Source organism: Heliangelus exortis, chromosome 12 (genome assembly GCF_036169615.1).
Source record: "Heliangelus exortis chromosome 12, bHelExo1.hap1, whole genome shotgun sequence".
NCBI classification, from domain to species: Eukaryota; Metazoa; Chordata; class Aves; order Apodiformes; family Trochilidae; genus Heliangelus; species Heliangelus exortis.
Window position 1 is genome coordinate 7,974,629 of NC_092433.1, and position 18,576 is coordinate 7,993,204.

Below are 18,576 nucleotides of genomic sequence, written 5' to 3' on the forward strand. Positions count from 1 at the left end.
GCTTTGCATATTGAATTTTACTTAAGTAAATTAGTTAGGTGTATTTCTCTATCCACCTCTGTCAGATCTCCAAAAAAGATCATTGACTGGATTGTTTAGCTCTTTAAATAACAAAATTGTAGAGTCTCAGTGAAATCTACATTTATTTTAAAACCAAGTAGTCATTATTTACCTCCAAAACTTTCAACTAGCCCCAGACCACTGAAATTTGGCCCGAATTTTCTATTGCAGCCCCAGGCAATGTATTGACGTAAGAAGAATTTGGTTTTAATCTGAGAATATTGAATCTTCAGCTTTTTGTTCAGGATTGTTTTTCCTAAAAATAATCTAGTCTAGTAACACAAGGGGTTAGCTAATCAACACCAGCAACCTAACCTGGATTTCTCCTGGCAATGGATTTTAAGAGGGATGATGCTGAAATGCATTTTACAGATGTGAGAGCACATTTATCAACTGCTAATACAAGTGGGTGAGCTTCCCTGTGACACATCAGTAAACATCACTCTCACACATATGCCTCCTGATTATTTTTGTTGTTGTTGTGGGTTTTTTTTGGTTTTGTTTTCTACTGTTTTATATGCTAATGTTCTACTGCTTTATATGCTGATGTAGTTCAGAAATCTCATAAACCTTTGCCAAGTCAGCCTTAGGAGCTTTTGGGGTTACAGCATGTATGGATGAGTATGGAAACTAATACTAGAAGTAGCAGACTTGCCCTAAAACTGACAGAAATCTGGAGGAATGTTGAACCCATTAGCAGTGCTTTTCTGGAGGAAGGTCACTCTCTTCAGACAATTAATAGCAAATATAGTTTTCCAGTATAACTGAATAAACTCTGCTGCATGTAACTATTGTGAACTGTTACTTCTCTCTATGGAATCAGTGGAAAATGCTTTATTCATACATGCTTAGACTTGAGTCTGTGGTCCTCTAACCCCATCTAACATGGGTATTTCTACTCACCATAAATGCTCCCATATTTTTGGTGATCACAAGTAAGCTATAATAAAATAGGACAACAATAAAAAGGATCCTGGGACTACTGTGTAGCATACTGCCTCAACAAGAAGGAAATAAAAACTTTGTTGTAATAAAAATACTAAAAACTGTTGGGCATGGTTCCACTAGTTCAGAAGCCCTAAAATCCCTCAAACTGGGAGGAAAAAGGAAAAAAAAAAAAGGGGGGGGGGGGGGGGGGGAAAAGTCTGTTTTAGCTAGAAAAGTGGAGATAAGCAGGAAGATTAGAGGTGGGGACACGATTTGGTCAGAATTTGACAGCAGTAAACTTGCTACTCATGTGTATTTCCCTCTTGTCAGTTATAGAGAAAAACAGTATAAAGGCAAACAGGTTTTCAGGTATTCCAGAAAAAGAATCTGCTGTAAGAAGCTGAACTTATTGGGCGCTACATGTGTATTTGTGAAGCTTTAAGTTGTGTCCTCATGTTAAGATGCTTTAAAACAGCCTGCGAAGTCTTGTAGACAGTGTGCCAATTACAACTTGAGTCGAGCATGCTACTATTGTGACTGGCTTTGTTGTGATGGGAGGGAAAAATCCATCAGTGAAATTTTGCAAATATTTGCTGTGTGGAAAAGAAGCTATACCAAAATGCCAGACATCAGAGATGATGTTAGCTGACAACATGTCTGCTCTTTTTTGTGTATGTCTGAGGTGACATGACTGTTATGGCACTAACCAGGCATGTGGTCCTTGTATGTTGAATGAAGATGGCTGTTCTTTTCTCTTTACCTTTTATTTTCTAGTTTAAAAGGATAAAAACTTGAAGGTTATTGGATATCCTTATGATTGTAATGGAGGCTGAAAAATTTCCCTGTCTCTTGTGTTGATGGGGGATACTCTTTTTTGTTAGGAGTGTGACCAGATTCTCTTCGCTTCCAGAATGTGAAATTTTGTCTTGTTATGACTATAGATTCCAGTTTTCATAATCTTAGAGAGTAAACTTTGTGAAGGCATTAGAACAGCCTGCAAGATAAGAAACCAATAAAAAAAGATGCACCAGAATTTCATCAGGATTGCCTCTAAATCAGTAAATTACTCTTGAGCTTTGCTATGGGCGAGATACACCCATGCATCATGTTGGCTACAAAGTTGGGAGCTTCTGCCAGGAAGGAAATGTTGTTTTCACATCTTTCCTCATCTCAGAGCACTTTTTAAATTGCCTGCAATGACCTTAAATTAGGAAAGAAGCCTGAGATTCTTCTCACTTGTATTCAGATAACACCCTCTGTCTCTCACAATTCCTCCGGGTTCTGAATCATGAAAAAAATGCTCTGAATTTTTGTGAAATCATACATATCATCTCCCAAGCACAGACTTGTTGAAATGAATTACTTAACCTGAATTATTTTAATTTATGAACTATTAAGCCCTAAAAAGTAGGAAACTGAAAGAAGAATTAACAGAAATATGACTTGCTATTGTATTTTGTCAATGGTTGGACTTGATGATCATAGAGATTTTTTCCAACCTTAATGATTCTATGATTATTTTTTCCTAATCTCTGAAGCCTGGAAATTTATCACTGTCACGTAAGTAGGGTCCAAAATCCCTACAGTTGTTGATTAAATTGTGAGGCTAGATAAGGTGAATGCACCTGGGTGCACCACAAGATGTTTCTGATAATCTCTTGATAAGAGAAACTCTTAAGTTCAATCATGATAAACGGTTAAAAATTTAAGCTCTTGTTCAGTTATGCCAAAGCTGTATGCAACACTGGCGTGATTTTTAATATTCTTTATAACTGTCCCATGAAGCATATAATGTGAAGACCATTAAAAGCATTCTGTGTTCTTCCTCGTTTAAGTTCTGAAATATCCCAAGTCAAGTTGACCCACCTGATTTTTAAGCAGAAATTGGCATGTGAAAATTATTCTACATCTTTGGAAAAACAATGTCATTATATCCTTTTGTTCCTCAAATTGGCATGAAGAAAATGAGAAGAATCCTTTTGATTTGTGAACAATGATTATTATCAGATGCTAGAATTACCAGGACTTTCTGTTTTTGACAGCAGACAGTGTTTACAGAAAGACAAAATCAGCACCATGCAAGGGTCTAAGACCAAGTGTATTCATCACTGATGTTGTGGTTTGAACTTGAGTAGATACATGGAAATGCCTTGCCCTGGCAAGCAAGAAGTGAGTTTGTATCCTCACTCCAGCTCATGTTTTTCAGCTACTTTTAACTGGACCAGAGATACCTCCAAAGATGAAAATGTCTATGCTTCCTCACTGTAATAAGACACAATTTCTCCTGTTGAGCTCTGCCCCTGTAATTTTGTAATCAGACATCACAGACTGATTGTCATAATTGTGTACCTAATTTGCATTCAGAATTCGCAAGATTATGCATGTCAATTAGTTATTTGAGTCCACAGTTAGATATTCTGATAATTGCACATGCAAATTAGGTGTTCAGTTGCATGAGAACATTTGTGCACAGAGTTGGACAGATATTAAATTCAAACCCTAAGAAATTCAGATGTATTGATCTAGGGCTCTAATAGGACAGTAATGAGAAGCTGAGATGAACCAATAGTATTTCTTGTGCAATTTGTTACTAAAAAGAGTTGTTAAGATGTACACATTAAATGCTGCTTTTTTTTTTTTTTTTTTTTTGCCTCAGGAAGAGCAGGAGATTTTTGCTTTCTGTGTCTGTGTGATTCCCAAAAGTTATTGAAAGTGCTATTAAGGTGTTTGTTATTTCATTTCAGAATAATGTAATATTTTTCTTTGAATTGATGTTTTGGTGGTTGGTGTCCTGCCCTGATATTTTTTTTTCACTAATTGTAGGGTTAAAGTCTACTTGTCTGTTTTGCAGTCCTTTTGTAAGGGGATTATTGAGTGGCAATTAGCAACACATGTGGGCAAGTTATAGAGAAATGTTGGGAGGTGTACTAATTTGAAACTGGTTCTCTCATATACCAAGAATACAATTGCTTTTAAAAATGCCTTTTCCAGTAACAAGGGGGGACACTATAGCACAACTGCCAGGGCATTGCTGGACATGTAAAATAGGAAAAAAAATAGTGTTTGGGGATACAGATTTTATTCTTACACATTTTCCTTAAAAGAACAGCATTACAGATAATAGTTGTGTCAAGAGTATGACCTTTAAAGTCAGAAGAAAGTACCACTCGTTAAGAGATTAAAGAAGCAGTCTCTATGAAAGCACAAGAGTACATTATGATTCTTTAATAATAAATAACCTCAGCTATATGTAGAATGAACAATCTGAGGGAGCTATTCTTTGTGCTGCCTGTAAAGTGAAGCATAATTCTTTTGGCATGGTTCCAATTAATACTGCACAGCTCAGGCATCTGGAATATTAAAAAGTGGGAAAAAAATATTAGTTTTTATCTTCTTGTTTGATTTTTCCACTGGACATACAAAGTGCTGAAACTCTCAAAAAAACAAAGACAAGACAGAGAATGGAATTGGTTTAAAAAACAAATCAAAAAACCCCCATAGTCCCTCTCCAGGCAAACAAAGACCAAACCACATGTGCATTTCAGTTATTTAATGCTTTTGCAGAATCACCTTGTAGCATCTGTTCACTCTGAAGCCTGGAGGCAGAAAACATTGATTTGTTAAAATTCATAGAGCTTGAAATCGATTTTTAATGTTTTTATTTCTTTGTATCAAACAAACATCCCTGTTATATTTCTTCTGTATTTTTCAGAATCTGAGTGTTTATAGCTATGCCAAGAGAAAATATTTGTTCTCCTGACAGATCATGTGAACTCAGTTATGCAACAGAGATTATACTGTTTAATAGTAATTTTGGGTAACCTATTTATGCTGTGTGTTTGTGTTTGATAATATATATGCATTGTAAAAAACATTTCACAATACTTGTCTCTGTAATGTTCAGGTGTTTTATAAACCAAAATAATTCTAGTTTAATTCTAGTAACATATTCCAAAGAAAACTATGATTTGTAATAATATATGTCATACTTGGACCCATTTTTTTTTTCAGATTTAAAAGGCTCATCAATATACCTAGGAAGTGATTAGCCCACTCTTCTTGCATAGAATAGTTCTTTATCATGCTAAATATTATATTGACATTGATAAACCTTCATTTAAACTGTAATGGCCAAACAGCTTAGGGTCTACTACCTTTATAGGAGGAATCATACAAAAAATAAAATCCCAAAGCTAAATTTCAGGAAGAATTACTTTTTTTTTAATTACTGAATACTATCTTGCGATTGCTTGGTATATTTAAAAATAAATAAATAAATAAATAAAAAATACATAAATAGGTTAGTGTGACTTCAAGAGTCAAAAGGAATTACCAGGAATTACTTTGGTCTGTGAATTAGTGTATGCAGTCATTTAAGCTAAAGAAGTAGCTCTGAAGAAGTCAGAAATCCTTATTCTTTGATATCACCAGGTATATTGAAACACAGAAATGTCAATTTAAACCTTTTTGTTCATGTCTCAGCATTTCAGGGAACATCTTGACAAACTTTTTGCAAAAGGAATTGGAATGCTGGACATTGCTTTAAATGAAGCTTTCAACATGCTAAATGAAGTAAGTTAATGCTTTTCTTATTTATGCTGCTAATACCTTTCTTGCTATTTAGCAATTACTGCCAATTTTAAGACAGTAAATTACAACTCGCTAAAAATGTGATTATAGTAAAATATTGTCTATAGAACAAGAATTCTATACAATCTATGTGTGGTGAAAGTTATAACCAAATTATTTTTATACATTTTATATTAGTTTGTGTATACAGTACACATACATAGACAAGTGCCTGCCTTTTTGATCACAGATTAAGTAACGGTTCCAACTCCTCCCTATTAATTTTGAAGCACAATATTGATAAGTTCTTTTTCAGGTATAAAATCTTAAAATGAAAAGATGAGTACCTTCTTCCACCCACTGCCCATGTGTTCACCCAGACATTGGAGAACTAATTCCTTTGTGTGGTACATGCCAAAAATGACAAGGGGAAAAGCTGCATGAAGAACACTCTAGGTTGTTTGGAGACAGTTTATTAAGAAATCCAATGTTGGCTTAGTAAACAGATGCAGAGCAGTAAATAGCAACTAACATCAGTACAGGTGATGTTCTGTACTGGTCTTCCAAATGTCTGGAAACCAAAAAAAAAAAAAAAAAATGTACAGACAGTGATGGGAAATTTATTTTGTTTTGAAATCTGTGAGGTAAGTGGAGTTATAATGATAAATGTGGTATAGAAATCTCATTTGAGAAACTGATAGTTTCGAGAATAAAGGGTAGTGACGTCCATGAACTGAATTGTGCCTCACCATGGGTGAGAGTCTTTTGATCTGTAAGGTCATGAAAAATCATGCTACAGGTATGTTCAGAGGTATTCAAGGTGGAGTCATGACTGTTTCTACTTATGCTATGAAAGAGTATAATAGCTTCAAGCTTTCTTGTGTGTTCTTCCAGAACTGACAGCATAAAAATATTTTCCAATATATATAGGCATAACAGCAAAGACTTCCATTAAGCAGCCTGGGCCAGAGAAAAAGCTCCTTAATATTTCTCTAGAAGAGTACAGCTAACCATTCTCCACTTTGTCTATAGGATGTGAAAATTATATGCAAGAAATCTATTCTCATGAATTATAGGTCAGCTTAGGATGTCTCATCTACATTTTAAACAAAAGAAGGTGTGTGTGTATTGGGGGAGATGGACATTAAAAAAAAAAAAAGGAAAAAAAGAAAAAGCTTTGTTTTGCACTAATAGTCTCTTAAGGTTCTGGTTGTATTTCAGACTGGGTCAGCAGTTACACTAATAAAACTCAGGTAATTTTGCCTTCCAGTTATTTTTCAGTGCTTGCCTAGATTGTTAAAACTTGAAGATGGTTCATACTGGTGTCTTTGAAAAGCACATTTAAAAATCCACTTCCCAATTCTTTCCAATCATCAATTTGTGCAGTGTTCATTATGCAGTGTAAGAATATTGAAGTGCTTGGTACAGTAGTTAGGCACCTACTATGTCATGTGACAACTGCAATTATCTCTTTTGGTGACAAATGCAGTCTTTGCACTGATTACCTTTAAAAAAAAATCATAGCCAATTAAAAAAAAATTCTGTGACATTTCAAAGACTTAATCACAACCAAATGCTGTAAATGTCAGGATGCATTGAATTTTTTGCTGCTAACTGATGAATCACTGAGTTAATTGTAGTTCATCAAAAGGCCCTTGTCATTGTTATTATTATGGAAAACACTTTCATCACCCTTGCTATTCAATAAAATCAAAGTTCTAGACAAATATGAGAAGATATTACTCATCACAGCATTTGAATTTTATCTTATTCTTCAGAATATTCTAACAGATAACTACATAGAGTAATGCAAATACATAGAGGGATGTTTTAAAATAACAATATAAAGGCATTCCCCCTTCATTAATTTCCATTTTAATATACTTTGTATCCTTGAAAGTATGTTGTCCATATGAAGAATATATCCCTTGACAAAGTAACTTTATGAGAACCTGTTGGATCCAAGACCATACCAATGGCAAAGGAATTTGACTAATAATCATGGTTCTTAAGACTGGAAAAACTGTCCTGATTGGAGAATTTAAGGAAAGGCTGCCTTTCAGGTACCACAGACAAGAGTGTTCACACAGGCAGTGACCAGAATGTAACTAACTCTAAACCATTTAAGTAACATCTTTCAATTAATGCTCACTGAGGTTGCTGTTGGATCAAAAGGAAACTGATCTGGAGAAGAACTCCAGATGATATAGGTGATTGTTGAATGATATTTGTCAATATGATTTCTCAGATATAGAAATACAAAGGTGGAAGAAAAATGGAAAACACTGTTGGAACCCACCATCCACTCCCTTTCTTACTGTGGGCATGTCTACTAAGATGATAGTTTTAGAAGTAAAGAATTCTTTATAGGAAAAGTATTTTTATAATATTGGGAAGCCCAGCAAATATGTAAAGGCAAGTAGACTGTAGAAAGCTTAAAGACTGAGCAGTTGCTTGCTCAAATCAAACTAGAGTACTTTGAAAAAATCTTGAATTCAGAAGTAGTCAGAGTCCCTTTTATCTTTCAATTTAAATGCCACTTCTCAAATGGAATCACCCTTTTTTTTGGGCACTGTTCATCACAGATAGGCTGGTGAGGTGGGACAAGGCAAACCTTACTTGGCTTTCTGAGAACAAAGGGAAAAGTGGTGTCAGGTATATTAACAACTCTGAGGTCTTGTCTTACCTTGAAGTTGATAATGTATCTTAAAACTGCATAGGAAAACACCAAAAAGAGATTATTTATTCATCAGCATGTATTCAAATGCTAGCCCAGTCTAGAGTTGTGTGTAATGCCCCAGTTTATTGGTCTTTTCACAGTTTGTTTTTTTAGTGTTCAGAGTAATTAAAAATCAAGTAATTTTCCAGATTTGCATTTCTTTGTTAAAAGACCAATGTTTCACCTAAGTTCCTTGGATACATAAAATAATGCACTGACATACAAGAACCTGTTCTGCAAAAAGAGCAAAGGGAGACACATGGAGTTGGTGCCTTTTAAATCCAGAATCAAGAGATGAAAGGTTATATTATGACTCAGTCCGATCTACTTGCTCTCTGACCAGGAGAAAATTGCATTTGTGAAAAGCTGGAATTTTCTGTGCATACTCCAAAGGATGTGTTGATTGCTGTCTAAGTACTTGTGCTCAAGTACTGTTCAGCAGCTTGAGTTATTTGTATATATTAATTTTGAGTACTAGGAGAATGTGAAGATATATAAATATTAACTTCATTCTCCCAGATAAACATTTTATGAAAAATAACATATGGAATTCATCCTGAGTGAATACAAGTGCCATATGAATAGTCATATGTCTCTCTAAATGGTGTATCCTCTGTACTTCAGAGTAAAATTATCAGTTGTTCGTTTCTTCTTTTTTGTAGCTTGTTCTTTTAAAGTGATATTTAAATGAACTCTAGGCAGACACTTCATTACATGTGATTTCTCTTAACAGGGGAATACACTTCAGTCTGGGCAAGAGCTGTTTCTCATTTTTCAGGCTGATAAAGTGGGGATATACAGAAAGAATCCTGATTCTCTTACACATGTGAAATTACATTCCAGTAAGAACATAGTATCTATGATAAAATGCTTTCAAGTAGAGGCTTTTCTGCCTACTTGTAAAGATGCTAAAGATTTTACAAGATCCACATTTATCCAGTATGATCCTTTGTACTTTCATCGATCTAGGAATGTGCTGTAACTAAATGATTGTTTCCTTTCACAGTTCAACCACACAGGACAAGGAAGTATTTGCAGCCAAGCCATAATGTTGATTACTGATGGAGCTGTGGACACATATGATACAATATTTGCAAAATACAACTGGCCAGACAGAAAAGTACGTATGTTATCATCCATACACCCCCATTTGATGGAAAAAAACCAGTGTCATACCCAGGATATAGTCAGCCTATTGAAAAGTCAGTAACAATCATTATAATAATGTAAAAATTGTTTTGGATTACTTGATGTTTCACTAATGAAAAAAATGATGCTTATGTGATACTGCCTGAGGACAGAGATGGCCTTTTACTGTAGTAATGAACTTAGGATAATAATATATTAAGGAAGAATTTCCCTCCAGGGTACATTTTGACCATTATCTAATGCTTCTCCTGTGAGACATCATTAAACATTGAAAAACTTTTCTTTTTCCCAAAATACTCATTAATAATGCTTTTTGATGATAAGAGGGATATGTGGTGTGGACAGTGAATGGTTTAGTATGACTGGAGAATGAGTACATGTACTACTCAGTATTTTTTATTTCTTGATTTGGCTGAGGGGAGATGAGGAATCAGCAATTGGTGAGATTTTATTAAAATATATATTTGATTCTGTTGATCTGTATAAAGAAATTTTCCCAGAATTAAATTATCTTGTTATTTAATACACAGATGTTATATGGGAATGCAGAAATGCCTTGAATTTCCCTCATGAGAAGGCTCTACCAGGCCTTGTATTCACAGGTGGAATAATTTCCCTGTACATTGTTTATCTTCTGCTAAAGGAAGTTTTAGAAATATTTTGGGAAGTTTTTGCCCTCTTACAGGCCTGTGGAAGCAACATCATTCTTCAAAGGGCAATGTGAGCAAGGAATTGATTATATATATGCTGCATGGGCTTTCAGTAATCTATGAGGAAAAAAAGTAGTAATTTTTGATTTGTGTTTTTCAGTCAGTTTAATTTATAAAGTTACATTTGTTTTCTCTTCTCTCATGTTTACCTGCACTAAACCTCAGCTGTCAGTAATCAGTGAGCAGGAGAAAATGGGAAATTGGTGACTTTTTTTAGCTGATCTTCTCAAAGTGTTCTGCCAATTACTGTCATTTTGTGTAGTAAAAATGACATACAGCTATTCTGCTCTATGATGCCTAAGAGGCTTTTATTCAGAGAATGTAGACTAATAACTAACTACAATCTGAAGGTCTGTTTTTCTCTTCAGCTACCTTGCTCACTCTGTGTAGCTTCATTATATAAAAGAAGAAAGTTTTTTGCTTTTGTGATTTTACTGACACATGTCAGGAAGTCTGTCATCTTTTTAAAAAATGCAAGGATGCATTGGTATTTGCACATACTCTGTGGTGCCCTGTAATACTTCAGCTGTGAATTGATGCTATAGTTTGCATAGTGGAAGGGATGAGGAACTTCAATATATAGATTATACTTGAAGATGTAGTACTAGACATTATGAAAAGATCCAGTGAATGTCAGCATTTGTCCATTTCAGTATTTATTGTACTTTGGGTTTTGTTGGGTCACATTTAAAATGGCAAAATTGCTGAAATATAATATATTTTTTTCTACTCTGTGACATACAAGAAATATGAAATGTGGTGGTCACAAACTGGAAATCTCTCCTGCTTTTCCTTTTTCTTTATTTACTGCTGAAGATTAATTTTTCTGTTTATTAATTAGACATTTGGAAAACTAGGACTTTGAAGAATGCATTTGTCTCTTGAATTTAGCAAAATTCTGGTAACATATTTGAACTAAAGCTTGTTCTTTAGATATTTAAATATTCAAAATTGAATCTGTTTTTATCAGACAGGCCATATATTTTCCTTTTTTTATTAATTCCCAGATGTTTGCATACACTTTTATCCTTATAGAAATGGTCCGAGATGTGTTAATTTCAGCTCTAGGCTTCACCATATACCCTTAATATGTTAGTGAATTAAACCTCATAATGGTTCAAGATTTCCATGATCAGATGTATGAAGAATTTCCATTAAGCAATATATAAATTCAAACAAATCAAATAGAGGATATGAGGAATGTGACTGAATAAATTATCTTTGGAATTTCAATCAATATTTCTGGCACCTTCCCCATCCCACTAATTTTATATCCTTTCCAGTTTTGCTATGGCTGACTGACTTTGCAGCCTTGCTTAGCTCTGTTTTATGAAAACTTCAATCATTTTGTCCCACTGGAACAGGAAAAAAACCTCTTGTGGCCAGTCTTTCCTCTCTTATTCAATGGGGTATGGTCTGATTAAGTTGTTAAGTCCTCAGATGCTCCATGAGGACATTTTGCTCTGTCTAACAAACCCTGATGCCTAAGGAGATTTACAGAATCTCTCAGAAGGCTGTGCCTCTGATGCTTGGTGTTCACTTCATTGTGTACAGGAGAGAAATATTTTCTTTCTGCTTATAAACCATTACAACAAGGCAGAGACTTAAGATGGTTTCTGTCAGTGCTAAGACTTCAAGTGTCAATATGAGGAATAACTGTAATAAATATGAATTCCTACTGCTAAATGGTTATGATATAGGAAGACCTAACAGCTAATGTTGGCTGTGCCTGAACTGAGCTGTTGAAATTACAAGATAATTAGTTCCATGACTTTTAAGTGTTTATGCCTGCTTTTGCATCTGGTTTATATGAAAAATTCTAGTGTGGAAAGTCTCTGGGCCTATACACAATACTTAAAATTATAATTGAATCCAGGGATGAGCACCTCAAAATTTGCAGAATTTAGGTTTCATTTAATAATAATAATATGCTACATTTGTAATCCATCATAATCAATTCATAAGTGTTTAGCTATGTGGGAGCTTAATGCATGCTTTTACAGGATCTGTACTGTTTATGGTACATAGGGTAATACACAAGGTTATGCTTTCTTAAATACTTGAGCATATATTTGATCATTACTGTTTACTTGGTCACTAAATATCTTTCCTTCAGTCTGGGCATTTTTATTAGAGATTTGTGTATTAAATATTTAACTTTTAATATTCTGATTTCCTTTTCCTCCTAATAATCTATTTAATGAATTTGAAGACAACCAACAATCATTTGGCTTTAACTGTTGTTTATGAAATCAGAGTCCAAGCTTTGGATATGTGTAAAATTCCCCAAACATTTAGATTCTGCCACAGAACACAAAAGAATGCTTTTTTAAAAACTATTCTTTAACAAGGGAAAATGATTTTATTTCCTTAATCTGAAAATTATCCTCAAGACAAGTATGAAATCAAGTGGGTGTTGTGAAAACAGGCTACAAGACAATGGGCAGCTGCATTGTTGCACCAAGTAGGTGAAAAATCATCTTTTTCCTTATGTCTGCTCTGTGCAAGGTCACAAACCTTTCTGCAGATTTTTAACCAAGTCTTTGTACCTTAGGAACCTGCTGATGTTGGCAACATGTAATGTTAGCACAGCAAATTGAATGTCTTGTGTACAATGCCATCTGGATGCTATTAAATTGATTTTTTTTTTTCTAAAAAGACAAGTGCTTTAGAGGTGGATGCTATTACTGCTACACAAACTGTATGCTTTATTACTGATTATCTCAAGAACAAAAGAAGGTCCAGACACTTTATAGGCTTTTCAAGCTATGACATAACTTAGGTTAATTACCTATCTTTTTAGCCATCCCTGCAGAATGATGAAAGATGGGGTGTGAGATCAAACAAAAGTTTGGGATTTCAGGATAAAGTGAAACAGCTCCTCAGAGGAATGCTGTAGTCCTAGTTTCGTGCCCCATCTGCAATTTTTTGGGGGGTAAAAAAAAGTTTAAAAGATATTTTCTGCTGCATTATTACTTCTCTCTTTTAGAGAGAAAAATAGGCAGGTGGCTTTCTGTCTCAGTCAATTGCTTTTTTTTTTCCTTTTTTTTTTTTTTCCCCTTATGTGTTTTTTTTTTCTTTTCTTTTTTTTGTTGTTCTAATTTGTTTTGGTTTTGTTTGGTCAGAACTAGAAGAATGCTGTCTACAAACTGATCACTAGTAATTCCACCTCTGTTCTTTAATATGGCACTCAGAGTAGTTGAGAGTTCTTTCCTAGTCCAACATCAATTGAATTTTCCATGAAGAAATTTTTCAGCAGTACTTAAAAGTAGAGAGAGATGCTTTTTCTGAAGGTAAGGGCAATGGAATCTTATTCTCAGGGTCTTTGTGGGTTGCCAGAGGAAGGATCACTGCCATTTGTATACAGTGTTAGATGGTTGGCTAGAATCTTGTAGTGGCTGATGATTTTTGAATGTTTTAAGAATTTTAGTTGGGATGATCATTTATACACAACGTAAATGTATATCCAAAATGCCCTTACCCTGCTAATGTTTGTCATGTAATCAGAAATAGATACAAATGCAAATTAACCATGAGTCATACAGAATACCTTAAAACCAGTGGAGAATTATCCACAATCTGAAATAGATTGTCCCAAGTACTTTTCAGAAACTCATAAGTATCAATAACACAAAAATCATTACTTTTAATTGTAAAAAAGAAATTTTTATGTAGTGTATGTATACATAAACACTTACAAAATTTAAGACAAAATATGTATACAGAAAATGTGCTTTAGATGAGTACAAATAATCACTATTTGCATCTAGCACAGATGTTAACAAGAGGCACTGAAGTATTTTAAGTAAATCTCAGAATAAGAGCTTGATATCCTGAGCATTCTGTTTACTAATCCACAAAATTAATGTAATAAAACTTGACTGGATATTTGGAGTGTTGTAAGGTCTTAATTTGTAAGAAAGATCATAATTTTGTGGAGTTGTTATGCTCAAAGCAAGGCAGTTAAAGTAGGCACAGTAACTGTGCAAATGTCCCCATTTCATTCTGTGGACTCTATCTATTCTTTTTTTGGTCAACCCACTGTTTATGTCACCCCCTTCAGGAAATAGTGAGTTTATTTATTTATTGGCATTCTTCAACAGCTTGATAAAAACTGTATTTTAGTTTGTGTGGTTTAAACTGAACAATACTGAAATTATGCTAAAAGCCAGGATGCAGTTCATAGTCTGATTGGTTTTAATTACTTCTCTTTATAATGTGTACATCTTCTTTCTTAAATGTGATGAGCAGAAAAGAGAGGCTGAAGGCTGGAAGACTGTCAGAGCTGTTCTATTTTAGATGCATATCTACGGTCTCTGTAAAATATCAAGAATGTATATTTTTAATTGTGAGAATTCCACCATCAAAAGGGTTTCCATAGCTTCATATATGAAAATCATATAATTTTATTTATCATTTTAGAGAGAACACAGTATTCCAAGCAAATAATTTGTATTAATAATTTTTTTTAAAAGTACATATGGTGAAAAAAATGATGGTATATATCAGACTGAATGTCCTCTCAAATCACATATTTAAAGTTTGACTTCTGGAAGGAGGTTAAATGATCTGAATCTGTATTAAAAGTTACATTACAGAGGTGAGCCTTGGTGAAAAATAAGTTGGTGAAAGAGGCAATACTAGGATTATGCTCAGTCATTTCTACTTCCTTCACCTATAGCCTCAAATAAGGATATAATAAACCTAGCAGCCTGCTTGCTTGCTTTATAGGTACTTCCTGTTCTATGTAGCTCAAGATACTAGATCAGCTTTTCACTGATTCTACAGTGAAAGAGGAGTGAAAACTTGATATGTATTTTGGCATACTTTTAAAAAAGCTGTCCTTGCTTTCTTTTAGGCCTCTGTTTCAGCATCCAGAGTCTACAGTAGTAAAATGAAAAGTTTTTAAAACTTTTTTTTTTTAATGCAAGGTTAAGCTTGTCTCAGACATGATATTATGTGGTGATCATGTCTGATTAAAGATATGTTTTTGACTAACAAGTATTGTCATAACTACTCATGGCAATGCGAGTATAGTGCAGTGGTGAGGCTTAAATGGGAAAATGGGTTATTCCATCTTTACATAACCAGCAGGTCAAATTAATTGGTAGTCAGATGAGATATGGCAATTCCAGTAGCCTGTAAACAATTGGTTAGTACCCTGGAAAACTACAACCCAGCACAAAGAATAATTGTTTTCAGACATTTTCATCTCAGTACTGAACTAGGTTTTTACCTGGTTTGTATGATCCATTCTTTGTTCATTCCTGTATCACTTTTCCTTTAATGACAACTTCATAAGCTTTATTTTATGTCATTCTCACTGAATTAAAAGAAGTCATAGAGCATTGTTTTGTTACATACCTAGGCTTTAAGTTAACTTCTGTTAGATATTTACATTAAGTTGAGAAGGTTTGTAAATTCCATGTTTAAATATAAAATCTCAAGAGATGTTTGGAAAGGGAATGTTACAAAGGGAGGAAGTTAAATGTTTAGTATAGTATTCTCTTACTGGCATCCCATTACATATAGTAAATGGTATTTCTTGCTCATTTTGCTCTGAGAAGCCAGATTCTGCTGGTTTGGAAGCATAACAGACGTTGTTTGTATGAAATTATTATTCATATATACCATTTTCCCAGAATACCTCTGTCATTCTTCGTGGTGTCTGGCTATGGAACAATCCCGCAGTGCATGCACATATATCAAGACAGTACAGAAGATTCATTACATGCAGGGGATCATATACATGTAGTTTAGTATTCATTTCTGCAGAGCACTTACATATGTGAATTATTACATCTCTGCTAACCAAAGCAATGGATTCAGGCATACATTAAAATGCTTTACTGAATTAAGAACTAAACAAGTTATCCAAACAATCCCATCCTTAGAACTCTGTTGTGGGTCCGCTGACTCTTTCTGAGCGGTTTAATCTTTAACTGTGTTAGTAGTTTAGAGAATTTTAGAGAATGCCCATGTAAGAGTGAACTGTTTATCATGCTATATTGATACCTACTTTTTCCAAACTGGCATAACAGCATTAACTGCATTCTGAGACTTCTGGAAAACAGCCGGCTCTGTAGACTGAACTTTTTTGTTCTGTTGCCGTGTGCAGACATCTGCTGCAAAACTGATAAAAACCTGCTCTTCTCTATGAGGTTCTAAATGCCATCATATCATAATCCTCTCTACTGTCCTTACTATAATTGTCTTTGTGCAAAACTGACAGAATGAGATTTGCACACCTTAGTTCTGTTTCTGTGGGATAATATTTGCATCCTGACTTCTGGTAAGACTTAAGATCAGACACGGAGCTTTCCCCTTACCAGTTCTTGAGACCTATTTGCTGGATTTTAACACGGAAGCTGAGTTTAGTGCCTTGTTAGATAGCAGAAGGTCTTATTCTGCCATCTTTTGTCATTAGACATAGATATCTTGAAAAAACATTTAGGATTTTGAAATTTCCAGGACTTGTCGTTAAGGAAGGCTTTAAATCCATTGTAGTAGAAAAGCCCATCTCTCAAAGTCTGCTGTGTTCTGTCATGAATGCAGAAGCAACTGTAAATACTTATATAACATTTTGAAATTTGTGTTATATTGAATATCATAAAATAGAACATCTATGTTATAGATATATCTATATCTATCTATCTATCTGGATATATCTACCTATATATTGATATATAAAGATAACTATATATATATCTATATATAACTAGAGATATAGATATCTTATATAGATATAAGATAACTATATATATCTATCTATAGATAGATATATCTATCTATATATTGATATATAATATCAATATTATATCTATATATAGATCTATCTCTCTCTCTCTATATATAGGCCCATGACATTTGGAATGGGGGGGGGGGCTGCTTGGTGTTTGGTTTTCTTGTTTGTGCTTTGTTTTAGGAAGAGATACCAGAAGTAGACATTTGTTTAACCCAATAATTTTGTGTGGGTTTATGTATTTATATGTAGAGAGATAATGTGAGCAGTCTACTGGATACAAAATAGGAATTGATTTTTTTTAAATTCTGTCTTTTCTGGAAAATTCAATACAGATGCCACTTAGTTGCTGCTGTGTTTGTTTGGGGGGGTTTTGTGGAAAAATGGTGTGTCTCAAGCTATATAGCCAACTTCCATATTTTTTATGCTTCCATAAGATCTGGAAAATTTTAGCAACGCGTAATATTTTTATGTTCGTTTGACCTATTTTAAAAATTGAAGAAGAACATTGCTACAAGCAGGTATAAATGTGTGAGTAGGTAGGTTTTCAGCTGCTGTTCTTGCAATACCTTCTTCCCCAAACAGTAAACAAACAAGCAAAAACAAAAAAAAAAAAAAAAAAAAGGAACCACAGGAACCACTCATTGTAAATTATAGAAGACCCACCTGAAAATTAACAATTAACTTCTGCTATTTTCTGCCTAGTAAACTTTCCAAGAGTAAAGGAATCATGCCCAAAATTCAAAGGAAAAAGGATAATGGCAAGAATAGGAGGGGCAAGGACGTAAGAGATAATAAATGAAATGGGAATCAAAAGGAGTTTTCTGACTGCATTATACAGAATTCTTTCCTTCTGGGAAAAATTTTCTGTGGTATTGCATGGAAGACTGACTACAGAGAATGGTGACTTAGCAATCTGCACAAACCTAGAAAAAAAAGCATTGCCAAGCTGTGGACTGGTGTTGCCACCGAATGTGATTTCCAGTAGCCTAATTATAAAATATGGAGCTGCAGCTGACCTCCCCTTCTAATGTGCCTTCTGCTCCCAGGAGCCTGAAGTACTCATCATATAATGCTGGGTTAGAGGTTAGTTGCAGCATGTCACTTACTCAAGATTTCAATCTGCCTCTTTTGAGGTGCCTACTTTCCCCAGATTTTGCAGGATTTACATTTACCAGTTTAAAAATTGCTGTAGTTGTTTCCCTGCAGTCATGTGCAGTTGTTTTCAATTCTTTTTATAAATGAAGGGAAACATCCCTAGGCATTTCATCTACTCTATTAACTTAATCTCCAGGAGTGAAATTAACCAAGTATACATTTATTATATTTGCTCTCATTGCAAAACAGAAATAGCTGAATTTTCCATAAAATGAGTTTTGTCTAAATACTGATATATCTGTGGCAGACATGGGTGAAAACCGTACACATTTGCCTTGGCTATGTTTACATTGTATTTAGGGGTTGAGTTTTCATCAAATATTGATGCTGTCAAGTTTTATAGGCACAAAAATTCATGGAAGGATTAATTTCATCCTGTGTGCAAAAATGGCTCTAGTTAGATTATCCTTGTATCTGTATCTTGTCACTTGCAATTGAAGAAAAGTCCTTCATCAGTCACCAATTTATAGGAGCATCATCAGCATAGCATTTTTGCAGTTGTACTGCTTGCAGTTTTGAGTGGGGACCAAAGACTGTAACCA

At 34.3% G+C, this 18,576-nt stretch overlaps 1 protein-coding gene across 2 annotated transcripts in view; it reads left to right on the forward strand.

The window, feature by feature from the left end:
• The window catches only part of CACNA2D3 (calcium voltage-gated channel auxiliary subunit alpha2delta 3), a 383,322-nt gene that overhangs the window by 184,955 nt on the left and 179,791 nt on the right, over positions 1 to 18,576 (forward strand). For both annotated transcript variants that reach the window (XR_011728222.1, XM_071755835.1), the window contains exons 10-11: positions 5,470 to 5,559; positions 9,282 to 9,395. Coding sequence is in view for 1 of the 2 variants with exons in the window: in XM_071755835.1 (XP_071611936.1) it covers positions 5,470 to 5,559; positions 9,282 to 9,395 (204 nt within the window). In the remaining variant the exon portion in view is untranslated. The remainder of the gene's footprint in view (positions 1 to 5,469; positions 5,560 to 9,281; positions 9,396 to 18,576) is intronic.